The 17,986-nt window shown below is 26.4% G+C and overlaps 3 protein-coding genes across 3 annotated transcripts; 1 reads left to right on the forward strand and 2 right to left on the reverse strand.

The window, feature by feature from the left end:
• Positions 1–1,260: 1,260 nt before the first annotated feature.
• Positions 1,261–10,321, reverse strand: LOC126905061 (proline-rich protein 36-like). Its single transcript, XM_050684453.1, has 3 exons — positions 10,171–10,321; positions 8,925–9,983; positions 1,261–2,476 (listed from the first exon to the last, which is right to left on the reverse strand). Exons 1-3 carry the CDS (start codon positions 10,219–10,221, stop codon positions 1,415–1,417), a joined length of 2,172 nt encoding a protein of 723 aa, XP_050540410.1. The 5' UTR covers positions 10,222–10,321; the 3' UTR covers positions 1,261–1,414.
• A 1,275-nt stretch (positions 10,322–11,596) lies between these two features.
• LOC126903578 (uncharacterized) lies at positions 11,597–13,110 on the reverse strand. Its single transcript, XM_050681804.1, has 2 exons — positions 12,953–13,110; positions 11,597–12,739 (listed from the first exon to the last, which is right to left on the reverse strand). Exons 1-2 carry the CDS (start codon positions 13,001–13,003, stop codon positions 11,702–11,704), a joined length of 1,089 nt encoding a protein of 362 aa, XP_050537761.1. The 5' UTR covers positions 13,004–13,110; the 3' UTR covers positions 11,597–11,701.
• Positions 13,111–13,949: 839 nt separating this feature from the next.
• Positions 13,950–17,344, forward strand: LOC126904521 (uncharacterized). The gene is made up of 5 exons (XM_050683609.1): positions 13,950–14,067; positions 14,132–14,176; positions 14,652–14,690; positions 14,785–14,844; positions 15,053–17,344. The coding sequence occupies exons 1-5, from the start codon at positions 14,014–14,016 to the stop codon at positions 16,052–16,054; spliced, it is 1,200 nt and encodes a 399-aa protein (XP_050539566.1). The 5' UTR covers positions 13,950–14,013; the 3' UTR covers positions 16,055–17,344.
• The last annotated feature ends 642 nt before the right edge of the window (positions 17,345–17,986 follow it).

Genomic DNA, 17,986 nt, shown 5'->3' on the forward strand with positions numbered 1-17,986 from the left:
GTTTATAATTTAAACAAATACGATTTCTGATCGTAATATTGTGCAAATAGATCGTTCAAGCTAAATATTTATTAATACAAACACGCGAAAAAATACAATATACAAGCTAAAATAGTTAATTATTGTATAATGACATTTCAGATTTTTCTAAATCTAATCCTGGTATGGATATTATTACTTTCAGCTGAGAAAATAATAATTTTATTATATTATGAATTTATTATTATTATTTTTGACTGTCGCAGGATTACGTAACTTTATGGCTGTAAAAATTAATGATGTGTCACTTCACGGAACATCATGAAATTTTGTCATTTATATAATATATAGACTTAATTTTTACTATTCCTTATCAAAAAGAAAGAGGTATAACAACAATGGAAAAATTACCTACCACAAATGTACGTGGCTGTCCATCAGTGTTACCATCAATTACATCGTATTACCAGATAAAAAATAATCTGATCTATGTAATAAAAATTATGGATTACTGAAAAATACGCTACAAAGCAATAGCTTCTGAATTTCCCAAATCAGAAATAAATTAACGATAACATGATTTGCGATGAATTTAGCCAAGATAAATATATGTACATTTGTCTGTCATTACACTCAAACACAAAAAAATCTCAATTATTTTAAGTGAAAATATTTAAAAAGTAATTTAAAACTGATATAATTATATTAAAAATGTTTACAAAAATTTAAAATTTTTATTAGTAATATCTTAAAAAAATGTTTCTCTTTTGTTAAACTCTATTTGAAAGTCTAAACAATATTTAATAAGTCCCGATTATACTGTATTTTTTAATATATATTTCGATAGGATATTTTACAATTTATAACAAGTATATTTCAATATTTGAAGGTTAGGAAACTCATAATTATAAATATTTATTATACTAATATAAACTTCCAGTGTAAAATTAAAAATCCAAGTCAACATAAAACAGACATGTAATTAGACTCTCTTATTCGTTAATATTACTTAAGTAAATAAATTATGTTACGTATAGACCAAACTAAAATATCATTTTCCAGAATGTTAAATAAATTTTACTTGTTAACCAAATAATGTTGTTAGTGCACAAAAATAAAATGAACTTTCAAACAGCTGATCACTAATTTGACTTAGAATTAAGTTAAGTCAAATTAAGTCTAATTTTTTATTACTTATAACTTTAATAACGTCCACCTAATAATTATATTGCAAATAAAATATTACGTTAATTTGATAAGTGTATCGTAGAAAACAATTAATTAAAATCAACATTATATTATCTTTTAAAAAATTATATATTTAATAACGTAATGACAAAAGAAATATTTTGTATGACACATTAGAAAAAATATAAATAAAATTAATTTGACACTTGTTGTAATATGAAATAATATTCTAATAACCACAGATAAATCAACAGCTTGGAATTTGAGCTAACAATGGAGGTAGATATTGACATGGAGGTGGAACGATAGGTGTAGGAGGACATGGTGGAGATGGGTTAATGAAAAGATTGGGCAAACAAGCTGGAGCTTGTACAACTATGTCTGGGCTGCTAAGGCTGCTTCCTGGACTGTATAAGATTTGTGGTAGTGGAGCAGGAGGCAATACGATTGGAGCACCGGGTTTTTGGGATGGCAAATTGAATATAATGTTGCCTGGTTTTGGGGCTGGAACATTGGTGATTTGTCCAGATTGAGAGTTAATGTTGTCGTTGATAATGATTGGTCCTGGAGCACAAGGTGGTAACACGACAGGGGCAGATTGGCCTTGTTGAACATTAAGAAGCAAGTTTGGTGATGGACCACCTGGGACGAAGATTGGAGATTTGTTAAGAGATTTCTTTGGGAGTTGGACGACAATTGGCCCTTGAGCTGGTCCAGGGGCGATGATTGGAGCGGGGGCTGGTGGAAGAGCTAAGTTAGCGACTACGGTTGAGGGAGCAGCGTTAGCGGGTAAACCGAGTGATGGCAATACAGAGCTCAACAATGATAGAAGTACAGGTTGAGGGATAAGTGTTAACAATGATGGTGCGGCACTAGCGATGGCTTTGACGAGAGCAAGGATAACGTTGGATGGAATTTGACTGACGATAGCTGGGTTGGAACCTAAAGTGGCCAAGAATGCGATGACTGTGGTTGGAGGTAGAGTAGTCAAAAGAGAAGGATTAGAAGCTAAGAAGGTAAGTAAATTGATGAGTGCAGACGGTGGGATCGAGGTCAAAAATGATGGGTTGTAAGCGATGGTGTTTAAGAGTTCAATGATGGTTGTTACGGGAATAGTGGGCAAAGCGCTTGGGTTACTAAGCAATGGAAGGATGGCAGTTAAGGGAAGGGATGATTTGGAACATGGTGATGGAGCTGCGGATGAGATTGGTACTGGAGCTGGAGCTAGTGTTGGAGCTGATGCTCCGCAAGGAAGTGGAGCTGAAGATGCGCATGGAGTTGGTGAAGAAATGCATTGGGCATTTAAAGTCTATTTAAACATAATAACTATATTAATTATTTAATTTTTACATTGAAATTATACAATAATTCAAGATTCACTTACTCTTAATGTTATAAGACTTACTACAGCATACAACACTATAGTAGGATTCATTTTATTTTATTTTACCAAATGTCTTAATTTTTTTTTTTTTTTGATGCCTATTTAATTAGACCTTACTGAAATCTGTTTTCTTAAACGATTTTCACTCTTTATATACGAGTCTTTTTTTTTAGCTGATAAGTTAATTTTAAGATAACTGGTACTATCACATTGATGTTACTATACAGAATTACAATTATCACAATATATATTATGAAGTACATCGGTTTTATCCATATCTGAGTGCGTTACTGATATTTATTATTAATATTTTGATAAAAATTATTAGCCTATGACGTAAATGGAGAGTGCATAGTATATTGTCACCTACATTATTCGTAATGCACAATAAAATATTTTTTAATATTGCGTTTGCTAAATTAACTATGGTTCATTTTATTTGAAATAAAAATTCTGGCAGCACACGAATATGATTATAATTTACAAGATTTATTATATTATGGGAATTTTTCAAACAGATTCAAATTATTTTATAGCATAAAATTATGGTTTTTTCTGTGATAATATAATTTGTAGCACAAATTAAAATAAAACTGTAAAATTATCATTGTACATGTAGTAATTTTTTCTCTAAATTTTTAAAAAGATTATATTTAATGTTTTATAAATTTCAATTTATTAGACATTTATTTTTTTGTCGTTTAAAACGTTGTTATTGTATATTAAATACATGTATTTTGTAGTAATATTTAGAAGTTAATATGTCTGGTTAGCATTAGTTTAGAAGAATAAAAAGTTATTTAAACATATATGGCATCGTTAGAAAATGGGTATCTTTGAGATGAATAAAGAATTGTTTCCTATAAAATTAAATCATACTTTTTGACACACTAAAGAAAACATTTTTTTCTGTATATATAGTATAAAATCAAAAACCTATTTTTGTGACGTAGCTTTTGGATGTAAGATACAGAATGTATAGATTTTGTTTTTTTTCAATTTAAACATTTATAAATATTATAACATATATACACAGAATAAATTTTAATTAAATATTCATTTTCTCAAGAATTAAAAAAAAATTTTAATTTACGTAATGTGAAACCTTATTTAGTTAAATTAACTCTATACTATTATAAGGTTTAATATTTTTTCATCCCTTCAGGTACAACGTTCTCAACAATATTTTGTTGAAATAAAAATTTCGGTTTTTTACACGTCATGACAAATTTTTTATCAAACATGATAAAAAATTTCAAAGTATTTATTACGATATATTTTTTTGAACTGTTCATCAATTAGAGAAAATGTTGTAAGCTAATTTATTAATTAGTGTTGTGATATATAAATGTATAAAAATGTTTTTATGGTGATTTGTAAATAGTTCATTATATAACAATATTTACCATTGTGCATAATTTTAGTCCGAATTTAAAATTTTAGCTTCAATGCGATTAGTTTTACTATGATGGGTTTTTTTTTGTGTCTGTTACCACTTTTTCTCAGCTCTCACCGAATCAATTTCTTTCACAATACGCCAAATGATCGAAAATCATATTTGTCAAAGACATTGCCTTTAAAAATTAAAAAAATTTCCCTTGTTCCCGTAAATGGGGGAAATCTCCAAAAAAATTACAAATTTAAAAATCGCTATTTTTCGAAATTTTTTCCCTTTTTTTTTACTTAAAATTCCTATAACTCTTTTAAAAATCGATACAATTTTTTTTTATATAAATATATGAGTTATTTACCTATTATTTGATATATAATATTTATAAATTTGACCCTTTACCTGCTCACATGGAGAATTCAAAATTACAACTTTTTCAACTTAACTTTTTAAAGTGTTCCAGAAAGTCTGACACTTTTATAAATATTTTAAATTAAAGCTGATGTAATATACTTTAATATAAAAAAAAAAATGCCGGACTTTATTTTGTCTTCATGGTGAAAACAGACATCATAGTTANAAATATTTTAAATTAAAGCTGATGTAATATACTTTAATATAAAAAAAAAATACGATTTCTGTAAAAAAAATTCTTTTTTATTTTTTTAACTTTATAATCTTATAACTTTTCGAAAAATATATAGATCAATACAATTTTTTTTTATAGATTTGGTATATTTTATTTTATTAATCTGACCCTTTACCTGTCCACAGGGGGGGATTTAAAAAGATAACTTTTTCACAAACAATTAACTTTTTATTTAATTTAAAATTTTATTTCAGCTTTTTAAAATTAGCTTTTGGAATAATCCACCTTTTTTTTAAAATTTAACACTATCTACAGATTTGCATCAAAGCGTTTTTTATGATAGTGATTTTAATCACTGTCACATATCATTATACTTGACCCAACTATACCACGTCACTACTGTGCTGCGACCCCCCATGTGCTGGTATTTAAAAATTATATCCATCTAATCACAAAAAATCTTTGATATATGAATTAAAATATTGTTTTTGACCAATAATGCTTTGTGGATTTATATATAAGAGTAGATTTATAAAAAAGATTTCCTTTATTTTTTGAAATTCTTTACAACTCCTTATAATTTATATTGATTATTATATAACAAAAAATACATTTTATGTAAGGAAGTCATACTTTTTATTCTTCTTGTTATTTTTAATGAAATAAAAAATGCAATTAAATAATGTTATTATGCATTTTTATATTACACGATGATTCGTCTATCTCTACTCATTCAATTACTTATAAAATAAAGTTATCATCATATTTTCAGCCTTTATATAATAAAATAAAAATTGATCACTTGTGGCTAATTAATTAAATTAAATTAAATATATTATTAATTTAATAACTAAAAAATATTAAACTTAAAAAGTCATTAAAAATTACTGAAAAACAGCTATACCTTATTAATTTAACAGGATTTATACACTGGCTACCGACCTGACGGAGCCTCTTTCTGGCTAGTAAGGAGATAAGAAAGGTGTCATTGTTGAAGTTTCCATATAGTCACCCATCTGGAAACTAACAACAAACAGCGCAGCTGACATCAATGTTGATCCACTGCGCTACACAACGCTACTACTTATTAAAAAAAACTAAATTTTTATTTCTAACTTTTTTAGTTTCCAGTAGATTTTTTGATCCATCCCATTTATTATAAATGGTGTCTACTCTATTTTCTAATGATAACATATTTATTTAACTAGCTTGTAAAATAGAAAATGATCAAATTTAAATATTGTCTGATCCAATTTTTAAACCGATATTTCGGATTTTATTATTATTTTAAAATATAGATTTTTAGTAGGATAAGGATTATGACAAATTATAAGTAATTAATCTTTGTGCTTCGATGTGAAGATGAAAATGTATTAATATTTATATTTGTTTTTGAATTAACCATTTCGGAATTCATTATCATATACCCTCGAATATTGTTGTGCTATTTTTACTAACTACTCATTAAAAATAATAACAGAATACAAGATAATTGTTGAGCTATAATAATTTTACACATTGAAAGCTATAAAAGAATAAATCATTTTTATACCTGGGCAAAAAGAGAACGAGAAATGTCTAATGATATATATTTGTAAAGTTATTTGCAGTTATTTAAAATTTAATTTAGAGATGATAAAATTAAAAAAATAATAAATTAAATGTTCTCAAAAAATATTTCCAAATTTTCATAAAATTCTGGACATATCTGCAGAAATATCTTAAATATTACACTACTAAAAAATTTCCGGAAATTTAACAGAACTTATTAGATCATGTTAATTTATTGATTTTTTTTATATTTTACTTTTGATAATTAGAGATTTTTTTACTTTTTAAATTTATCACATAAACCAATTTTTGTTGACCGCTGTGTCCATTCATCTTACAGATATTTCATATTTAATCATTCATGTCTAAGACATACACTCTTATATTAAACGCAATTTTACAATTGTATTTTATCGATTATCGATGTTCAAAATATTTATTAATAAACATCATAAAAAGTAATAGATTACTTATTAAAACATATTATTTCTACATATGCGTTATTAAGATAATCAAATTAATGATGAATTTTTACTCCAAAAAATCCAAGTTTTTAAACAATTTTAAACGCAAAACCTTTCGATAAAATAAAGTTGATTTCAGTGTTTATTTTTTCATTTAGAACCAATAGAATTTCAATAAGTGGAATCTCAAAGGAATATATTTATGTTTGACTTATTAAGATTTTAAGTTATTACGGGCTTAAAAAAAATTGACATTAATCGAATTTTTTTAATTTATCTTTTTTTTATAATTGTATAATTATAAAACAAAGCTAGGCAAGTTAACATATTTTTAACTTATTAATTTCAGAAAGATTATGTTAAGTTATGTTAAAAGTTACCTGATATATATTTTTTAACTACGTTAATAATTAAAACTACAACATAATTTTTTTCTTAATATACTATTGAAATAAAATTAAGATATATTTTTCAGTATTCTCCAAAGGTTAAACTAGACGCACTCTGATAATTATTTTAGAGAAATATAATCATTTCTGTAATTAATAAGTAGAGGAAATTGTAATTCTGAAAATAGTAGCTCGTTATGTTTGCCGTCAGTAATAATTAAAATCCGGATTTATGTACATCATAAAATTTATCAAAAATTTCGTTAATATGAAATTTTCGAATCTTTTACATCAATATCAATGATAAATTTCTATTTCAATTCATTGAGAAATTATAATGAACTTATGAAGCTAAGGATAATTTAAATTTTTTAAGCACAATAGCATCGATGCTTTATATAATAGTAATGTAAAATATCACTTGTTCCAACTATATAGTGTTACATGTTTGTGCTAGATTTTTTTATTGAATTTACACCAAATCATTAGAAAGAGGGGATTTAATATTTAACCATTAAATAAAAGAATATGTTTTTTTTTAAAAATTATTATTATTTTATTATTGTTGGCTATTAACTATTGCTTTAAAATATACTTTTACAATTCTGTGATGCTTGGTACATTAAAGCATAAATCATAAATTATAATTTTTTAGAGAGTAACCGTATGTTTGTTGTATTAAATAATTAATGAATTATTAAAATATATTTAAATCCCTATATATTAATAAGATAATCGTTATCAATATAACTTTACAATAAGAGTATTAGACAAAATATAATCTACATTTTTTTGTATTCTCCTCATTGATTTAAATAGTATAATAAATTTTCGACTTAAGTTATTTGTACAACGCACCAACGAATTTTATTTGAACAGAGATATAAATGCAGTCACAACAAAAGTATTTAAAAATAATATCAGTTACTCTTGCGAAATATTTAAAAACAAATATTCTTGATTTACTTAAATACATTTTACTATATAATTTAAATTCAATATTTTTATGAAAAGTAGTACATGCCTACCAACAAGAAAATAAATCTTAATACCTCATATAATTGTTAATTAGTGTTTAATTAGTTCATCCTTTTATTTTTATAATATTAAGTTTAATTGACCATTAGTTAAGAATTCAGCGAGTTATGAAAGTATGAACATAATATGTTTCATCCACAAACTAATAGTAACAAATCTTCACTAAATTCTACACAACAAACTGCTTTACTTATAAATATCCCAATATTATAATTTTAATAACACCTAATTTTATTATTATTTTTAAGTATTCAAAAAATATATTTTCATTTCAAAAACATATTAAAAATTAAAAAATATATTTAAACAATATTAACAAAAAGTGATGACTCCCTTTTTTTCACGTATAATATAAAATACATCTCAAATACCTATAGATAAAAATAACTTTTAAGGTATTCTAAATAATTTGTATGTATTAAAATATATTATTCAAATACTTTACAAGAATACTATTAACCATGTAAAAAATTATATTTTTATCGTAGATTTTCAATGTATACTATGCTTTAAAAAATTATCAAAATTAAATAAATATTATTAAACAAATAAAAATGATCTAAGTATCATTATTTATAATTATTCATATAAATTTAAAATTTTTGTTTAATTTATTTACTTTTAAGAATCTTAATAAAATAATCTACTAAAGAATATTATCAAGAATTTTATTCCGTTGTATGACAAAACACAAGTAATATTATATTTTTTAAAAATACCACAAAGAAATATTCAACTGAACAATAATATTTTTAATGCAAAATCGATGAATAATATATTTTTTGGAATAAATAAAATATATCTGAATTTGCTTTAGTAATTAGAACATGTGAAATAAATAATACATTTTGTCATGAGACTATAACATCAAAGTTATTTTATACGAAAATTTATTAAAAATTCAATACAAATATCGGTGTATGATTATTAACTATAAGATTAAGATAAATCAACAGCTTGGAATTTGAGCTAACAATGGAGGTAGATATTGACATGGAGGTGGAACGATAGGTGTAGGAGGACATGGTGGAGATGGGTTAATGAAAAGATTGGGCAAACAAGCTGGAGCTTGTACAACTATGTCTGGGCTGCTAAGGCTGCTTCCTGGACTGTATAAGATTTGTGGTAGTGGAGCAGGAGGCAATACGATTGGAGCACCGGGTTTTTGGGATGGCAAATTGAATATAATGTTGCCTGGTTTTGGGGCTGGAACATTGGTGATTTGTCCAGATTGAGAGTTAATGTTGTCGTTGATAATGATTGGTCCTGGAGCACAAGGTGGTAACACGACAGGGGCAGATTGGCCTTGTTGAACATTAAGAAGCAAGTTTGGTGATGGACCACCTGGGACGAAGATTGGAGATTTGTTAAGAGATTTCTTTGGGAGTTGGACGACAATTGGCCCTTGAGCTGGTCCAGGGGCGATGATTGGAGCGGGGGCTGGTGGAAGAGCTAAGTTAGCGACTACGGTTGAGGGAGCAGCGTTAGCGGGTAAACCGAGTGATGGCAATACAGAGCTCAACAATGATAGAAGTACAGGTTGAGGGATAAGTGTTAACAATGATGGTGCGGCACTAGCGATGGCTTTGACGAGAGCAAGGATAACGTTGGATGGAATTTGACTGACGATAGCTGGGTTGGAACCTAAAGTGGCCAAGAATGCGATGACTGTGGTTGGAGGTAGAGTAGTCAAAAGAGAAGGATTAGAAGCTAAGAAGGTAAGTAAATTGATGAGTGCAGACGGTGGGATCGAGGTCAAAAATGATGGGTTGTAAGCGATGGTGTTTAAGAGTTCAATGATGGTTGTTACGGGAATAGTGGGCAAAGCGCTTGGGTTACTAAGCAATGGAAGGATGGCAGTTAAGGGAAGGGATGATTTGGAACATGGTGATGGAGCTGCGGATGAGATTGGTACTGGAGCTGGAGCTAGTGTTGGAGCTGATGCTCCGCAAGGAAGTGGAGCTGAAGATGCGCATGGCGCTGGAAGACAAACGCATTGTGCGTTTATGTCCTGTAAACATAATTTTTTAATTATTCTATTAAATATATATTGTTAAGTAATTTTTATTCAAAGTGTAACTGAAAAAATTTATATTANTCAAAGTGTAACTGAAAAAATATATATTGAAGAATGACGTAAATATTCGATAGCTTAAGTTATATTAATTATTTTGAACATATATTCGGAATTATTTTACCTTAACCACTAAAATGCAGCTAACAACAAATATCAGTATTGTTTTAGTCATAATTGTTAGTACTGCTACGGATCTTCAGTTACAATGTAACTTAGTTTGATACCAAATTCTTTTATATGTTGTCTAAAATTTTTATCATCAAATTAGAATTAATAACCATTAAATGCATTTTTGATAATAACTAATCTTATCAAAATTTTTTGTGACAGCGATTGTTCGGTCATTATTTTTAAACATAAATATATTCATAATTATCTTCCTGAAGTTTTATGATTCGTTCATACTTTTTTTTGATCATTTAAAAAAAATAGGATTTTAGTTGTCTTCATAGTCAATTTAATAAGAATAATTAGTTATTTTTACTATATTAAGTAAACATAAGTGTTATATTTCTTTCACAAATGTACTAGATTTTGTGACTATAAAAAATTAAGTCCAGTATATAAATAAAAAGAATTTTTATCACTGATAGTCAATGCGTTAAAATAAGTCTTTATCCAAAATCATGCAATTACTCTACTAAATTCAAGAGATTAAAATTCAATTTATCTGAAACATAACTCTACGTATTATTCTTAACACATTTAGGTATGAGAGAAATAATGATATTCACAAGAAGATGATGATAATAATCGTAAGAGATGAAATTCAACGAAATGTTCATATTCAAGACGTCAGAAGATCGAAATGCTCAAACCTTATGACTTTATATTAAGTAAATTTTCTATCAATTTATGTAATATTAGTAAACTTTGTTAAAAGTTTCTCTCCATTATTATATATCATATCTTAACTGTATATTTTTTGTAACTTGAGATGTTATAGTTTGTGAAAATTTTTTAATAAGCCACAAGGTTATCTCAATTAAATACTTATAAAGAGAAATTTAATAGGTGCTGGCTTTAATTATTTTTAAAAATATTTCAAATTAGATACAGAAAAACTATTTTTTTAAATTAATAAAATGTTCAACTATTTTCAGATAATCATTTGCAAGTACAACAAAAATATTATATCATAATTTAAAAAGTAAACTTTTTCAATGTAAGTTTTAAAAATGGTACAGAAATCCTATGTTTTTTTAATGTAAGTTAATATAATTTTCTGTAAAAGGCTCTAAATTTAAAAAAATGCTCCTTTTTGTATTGTTATTTTCTTCTACTCTAATTTTTTTTTCAACTTTTACACTCTATATTTTAGATAATAAGAAATTTTAATATTATAGGGGATTAGTTCAACCCATTTTTTTATGTAAATAAGTATTTTTAACTATAATTATATTTAGGTACGATTTTCGCAGATTTTAGTGTCTATATAAAAAGCATCTCAAAGGGATAGGTTCCTCCTTCCAAAAAATATGTTTTATTTACTATTGACTTATAATAAAGATCCAAATAGTAAATAATTAAATGATAAAAAATAAATATTTATATATATTTCAAAAATCAGACTTTTTATTTAATTTTTAACTGTAAAAACAATTTTTATCAATATAGAAATAATTCATAGATATATTTAAATCAAAAGCGAATCAACAATTGATATTACAGCTTGGCACTTGAGCTAGCAGAGGTGGCATATTTTGACATGTTCTTGGTGGAAAGTTAGGCGTCGAGCTACTTAAAGGTGGCAGATAAAATAACTTTGGTAAACTAGAAGGAGTTTGAAAAATTATATCTGGTCTACTGATTCTATTTCCAGGATTGTATAAAATTTGTGGAATTGGAGCAGGTGGTAAAACTATTGGTGCACTAGATTTTGGGGTTGGTAAAGAGAATATAATGTTCGCTGGCGGCGGAGCTGGAGCATTAATAATTTGTCCTGTTTGTGAATTTATATTATCATTAATAACAATTGGACCCGGAGCGCATGAAGGTAAAATCACTGGTGCAGTCTGGCTACTTTGTTCTATATTAACTAACAAATTTGGAGCAGGACCAGCTGGAACGATAATGGGAGATTTCTTTTGGGATTTTTTAGGAAGTTGTATGACGATTGGTCCTTGAGCTGGTCCTGGAACTATAACTGGAGCGGTAGGGGCAGGTATCGTTAGGTTAGCAACAACTGTCGAAGCAGAAGTACTTGAAGGTAATCCTAAGGAAGGCATTATACCGCTCAATAGAGATAGTAATATTGGTTGAGGTATAATAGCAAATAATGATGGAGCACTTGAAGAAATAGCTTTAACTAAACAAAGGATCACAGATGGCGGAATTAAGCTAACTACAGATGATTTAGATGCTAATGCAGCTAAGAATGTGATGACTGTTGTTGAAGGAAGAGCACTTAAAAGAGAAGGACTTGATGCTAAAAATTTGAGCAAATTGATAATAGCACAAGGTGGAACAACTGTTAATAATGACGGATTATAGGATATCGTATTCAATAGAGCAATAATGGTTGATGGAGGAAGTGTAGGTAAAGCTGAAAAATTATTGAGCAACAAAAGTATGTCATTTATTGGAAGAGATGAATCATAGTTTGAAGTTGATGGAGTAACTGATACTTCACTTGATGTAGTTGAAGAAGAACAAGGTTGTGATGAAAGAACACATTGAACTCTTAAACTCTAGAACACAAATTATAATTTATTACGCTACTAAAATTATGATAATATATTTTTATTTGATTGAAGTTTATATAAAAATAATAAATAGATAGTATTTGTAATGGATGTGTTTAAGTAAAAACAAAAATAATAATTTTATAGGTTAAACTGTCATATTGCAATTATTTTATAATAAATAATATACTTGTAATCAAGTTATAGTATTTCATTTACCTGTTGTGAAAAAAAACAAACAATTATATAAACAAATAATGTTGTCCACATCTTAAATGAGTTTTGTAAGATAACTGTGTATGTAAAATGGAAATATGCACATTTCTATTGTTTTATTCTCTTTTTATACTGCATTGATATTATATTGAAGTCATATGTAGCCATTATACATAGTCTGCTCTTAATATCGCATATCATTGTTATCTAAAATCAAGTATACGTTTGTGATTAAATTACTAACATAACATTATTAATAGCCTTGAAGATATATTTTTCGACTTAATTCTGTATTTACTTTTTTATTGCTTTTAAGTGTATTTTTGTTTTATTTAACTGGAAAAAGTGGAAAATTTTTTTCCAAAAGCCATCGGCGAGGCATTTAATTAAAAATATTTATTATAACTATAATCGGAAAAAAAATCGTTCAAAATTTCATGAAAAATTTACCACTTAAATTTTAATTTTAAAGATTAAAAAACCACAGCTAACATGGAAAATGTTAACATTTTCACAGCATCAGTGTAATTTTTCTAAACACCACATTGATTAAAATTTGATTAAGATCATTTTTATTAGATAGATTAACTAATTTATATTGAACTTAATTTATTAAGGTAGCTTTACTACAAAATATAAATGTAAATATGTTTAAATTATTTAAAAAATGAACTAAAATAATCAATATTTCTGCAGTAATATCAAAATATTTATTATTTTAATTTTTATATTGTAAATATATAATTTTTATATTCCATGATACAGTAAATTAGAAAATCTATTTATAATAAAATTGCATATAATCGAAAAAAATTATTATGTATACATATTAAAGATTACAAAATGTCCTACTGAAAGTTCAATACGATTTAACTACACAAAATGCAAATATTATAAACTTAAGTTACTGCAACTCAACAATTGATAAATATGTTATCGATAATCAAATTTTATCTGTATCTACATTTTTTATCCGAGTAAATCTACTCGCTCTACTTGATATAAAAAGAAAAATATACTTAATTCGAAAACGTATTTCGAATTGCTAGGCAGAAGACAATACAATGGTAAATACTAAGTATATAGCTTGTACATTTTTGTACCTTTTGGTACTCCCAGTAAGTAAATTTATTTAAAAATTACTGATCTTTTGAAAAAAATCTAAATATACATTTTATTTAGACTCCAAATTTTGCAAACGTAAGCTCAGGAATTCAAAATGGAGAGGTATGTACTACATTCGTATATAAAAAAAAATAACAATAATCATGCTTTATAATTGTAGTTTCATTGTTTTATTAATTACTATTATTATTGTTGTTATAATAAAACATCAATTATATAAATTTTTTAACAAATTTATCAAATTATTTACACGATAATGATAATTTAATAAGAATCATACGAGACAAAGTTTAAAATTAAACAAAAATATTTATTTTTTGGTAAAATATTAAATTATGTTTCGTATTAATTTGTTTTATTTTTAATAATTTTTAATCATTGACTATAATTAATTAAAGCATTATTACTTAAAAATAAATTTAGTTACTATCCTCAAAATATTTTTACATATCTAGTTAGATAAAGTATTTTTAATTATTACAATGTCATTAGTATTTATTGATATGAATATTGTTTATTTTATTGTATCATCAGTACGAGTATAAATAAGTTGTCATAATAACAATTTAATTTCTAGATTCAAAATGAAGCATGTGGAAACCCTGAAATTGAACTTGTAAGTATTTTTATTTCTGATGCTGAACTAAAAAGATAATGTGACTATGAATCTTTTTATTAATTATCATTATAAAATTTAAATTATACTTTAGGTTCCCGGAGTTAAACTTGATGGCGTTGTTCCAAATTCAGTAGCTTTACTTCCAAACATTGTAAGTATTTAACTACAAACATTTCTTTAATAACTCCAATTTCATTTTCAATAAGAACCTATATCAGCATAAATTTCATAAGGTATAATCATTGTAATCACATAAAAATAAAATTTAACTGAACATTACTTGCATAAATTTATCATCAGAGCTTTTGATATTTCTATAAAAATAAAATTATTTATTTATACCAATTTTTATTTTATAGGGAAGTAATTTGCCTGCTGGTATCGCTTCAGAAACCGAATTGTTAAAAATTTTAAGTACTGAAGCTTTGATATCCGATCTTCCTCCTATCACACTCGTTAACATCATATTCTACTTGGCTTCCTCTACCACTTTATTGTCAAATATACCTTCCCCGTGTATTGTAAATTTAATTATTACATTAACAAAAGCACCAAAGCTCTTGTGCTCGCTTACTCAACCAGCACTTTATGCTTTACTTGCCGTTATAACAAGCAACCCTGGAAATATTACACATGTACCCCTTCCCATATTAGCTAAATTTATTACTCTTTTGCTTTCAACATCACCAGGCACTCTTTATTCTGCTCCCACCTCAACTTTGGCCATTTTAATAGGCCAAGTAACATCACCAATTATCTTATCTGCGTTGCCACATAATGCACTTCTCAATCTGATCACGCTATTATCTCTAAATGTAGGACTTTTTAATGCTTTACCTATTTCAACTATTGTATCACTTTTAACATACTTATCAACATCACCAAGTATACTCACCGCATTACCACCTAGTACACTGTTCGATTTCTTGGAAAATTTGTTTGACACTTTTGCTGACTCTACACCATTCCTTGTCAATGTCGTACCTACCGCTATCCTTGCTAAAATTCTTTCAACAGTACTCACGCCTTGTATTTTGACAGTTCTTCCAACAAAAACGTTTAACCTACTTTTATGCGTTCTTGGATCGGCCCCAGCATTATTAGGAGCATTACCTACATGTACAATAGTTTCACTCCTCACTGTTTTGGCTTCTTCGCCAAATATTTTAGTTGACATCACTCCAACCTTCCTTGTCAACATCCTTGTACAAATTGTTACATATCCAAACTTATTAACTGCCATACCTTTACAATTGATCATTGCGTTGCTAAATGCTGTTGCCACTTACTTGCCAACCGCTCTCAACGCCATACCTCCTTTTGTATTGAACACATTATTAGGTTGTGGTATTCCCGCTTAAGATTGCTGATTTTTTAAATTACATTGTTAAATACATTTTTTCGTTTGAAATATAAAACGAAAACTTGAGAACTTATAATTACGAGTGAACATAGGTAAATCAAAATCTATTTCAAATTGTACTAGTTTTTAACCAAAAGTTTTACTTTCGATTTATAATAATTGTAAGCAAAAATTGTTTCCATAGCGCATTTAAAAAACAAAATATTTACACTGTTTAAAATCGTTTTCTATGTTTTATAAACCAATAAACATTTTATTTATTTTTTAATCTGTATTTTAACAAAAAAAAAATAATAATCATTAAATACAACTTTTTAAGTGTTTTAATTTACTTATGTTTTTAAAAATACTTTAAAAAAAAAACATTTATACTATTAAAATTGGATAAAATTCAATTTTTTATATTAATTATTATTATTTAAATTTTTACTATCTAAAATATTTATTTTTTAATATTAGGAAATATCTGTACAATATTCGATATCAGTGAAAATTTTGTTCTATGATTTAAGACATTTAAAATACATAATAGTAAAATTTGCACAATGTAGATTGTTACAGATATATATTTATTTTTTATTTTACAACTAAGTATGGCAAAATAATCCAGTAAGTTTTTAAAAAAGAAGGAATTCCATACAATTTACAATTAGGTACAACTTACATAACATAAATGATACCATCTTCAATATAGTAATTCAGAATAATAATTAATTAATTTTAATTAAAAATGAATTATTTAATTATCTATTATTATTTGATTAAAGTTTAATAATTGTTATTAATTTGCTTTTAACAATATAGCTGAAAATTTACAGACAAAATCAACTTTTTTTAACTCATTGCAAGTTTTTAATATTCTGTATTTATATGTAGAGTAAGAACAAAGATACATTATAATTTCATTAAAATAAATCAAACTTAATAGTTCCGAAAATAATTTTTTTTTCTTTAGTCAAATAAAATAATAGTCCTTTAGATAAGGCTTTTTAATATATAAATTTTTAGCTGAAATATTTTTTTTTGCAACTACTAGTTAAAAACAAATCTTTTTATGCATTCCAATTCATGTAACAACTATCTACACAATGTATTGTATTAAACAATTTTACGGGAGACATTTTAATCGCTATTAGATTTAACTAAGTTATTTATACTTATAAAAATAACTGGCGGTGCTAAAATTGCTTATTAATTGAATTAGGTGGTTTGAAATTATTTAAATTTAATTATAATAAATTGTTTAAAATTTATCGAATGTAAAATAAAAATGAAAAATACATTTTAATGAATTATTATTTTTTCTTTTTGTTAATATTATATTAATAGACGTGACTAGTGGAAGACATTAGGCTTCAAAAACGTAAAAAATTACATATATTGTTACACAAAAATAGTTTTAAGGGGAACCATCTTAAACCTATTTTAATAAAGTAACCTCAAATTTGATTTTAGTTCCGTCTATGACTAGAATTATAATTAGTGTTGTTCGGCCATTTTCTTGGGAAACCAAAACAAGAACTTAGAAAATTCTCAGACGGAAACAGTAGAAAAGTACATTCCTTTTCGAAAATTGCAAGCCAATGTGTGCTTTGATTAATTGACTAATAACAGTTCGCTCTAGTACTGCACCTGCACTATGTAAACAACAGAGACGATTTCGGTCTAACCCGACCTGACTTAAATTTATCCCTGTTCAAATGTTTGGTTTAACAGTAATATTGATTATATGTTTTGGACTTGACCGGGTGGACCTTAATTTAAAATGGACCGAGCCTGGTTGCAGCGATCCAAACCAAACATTGTTATTGGGTTGAGTATGTTCATGCGGTTTACAAAAAAAAAAATAATCGTTTATTTTCGTTGGAAACAAAACATAATGAATGAAACTTCAAAAATTAAAATCTTATTTATTAAGCCATTTATTTTT

Source organism: Daktulosphaira vitifoliae, unplaced genomic scaffold, assembly GCF_025091365.1.
Source record: "Daktulosphaira vitifoliae isolate Bord-2020 unplaced genomic scaffold, ASM2509136v1 Scaffold_4, whole genome shotgun sequence".
Taxonomy (NCBI): Eukaryota; Metazoa; Arthropoda; class Insecta; order Hemiptera; family Phylloxeridae; genus Daktulosphaira; species Daktulosphaira vitifoliae.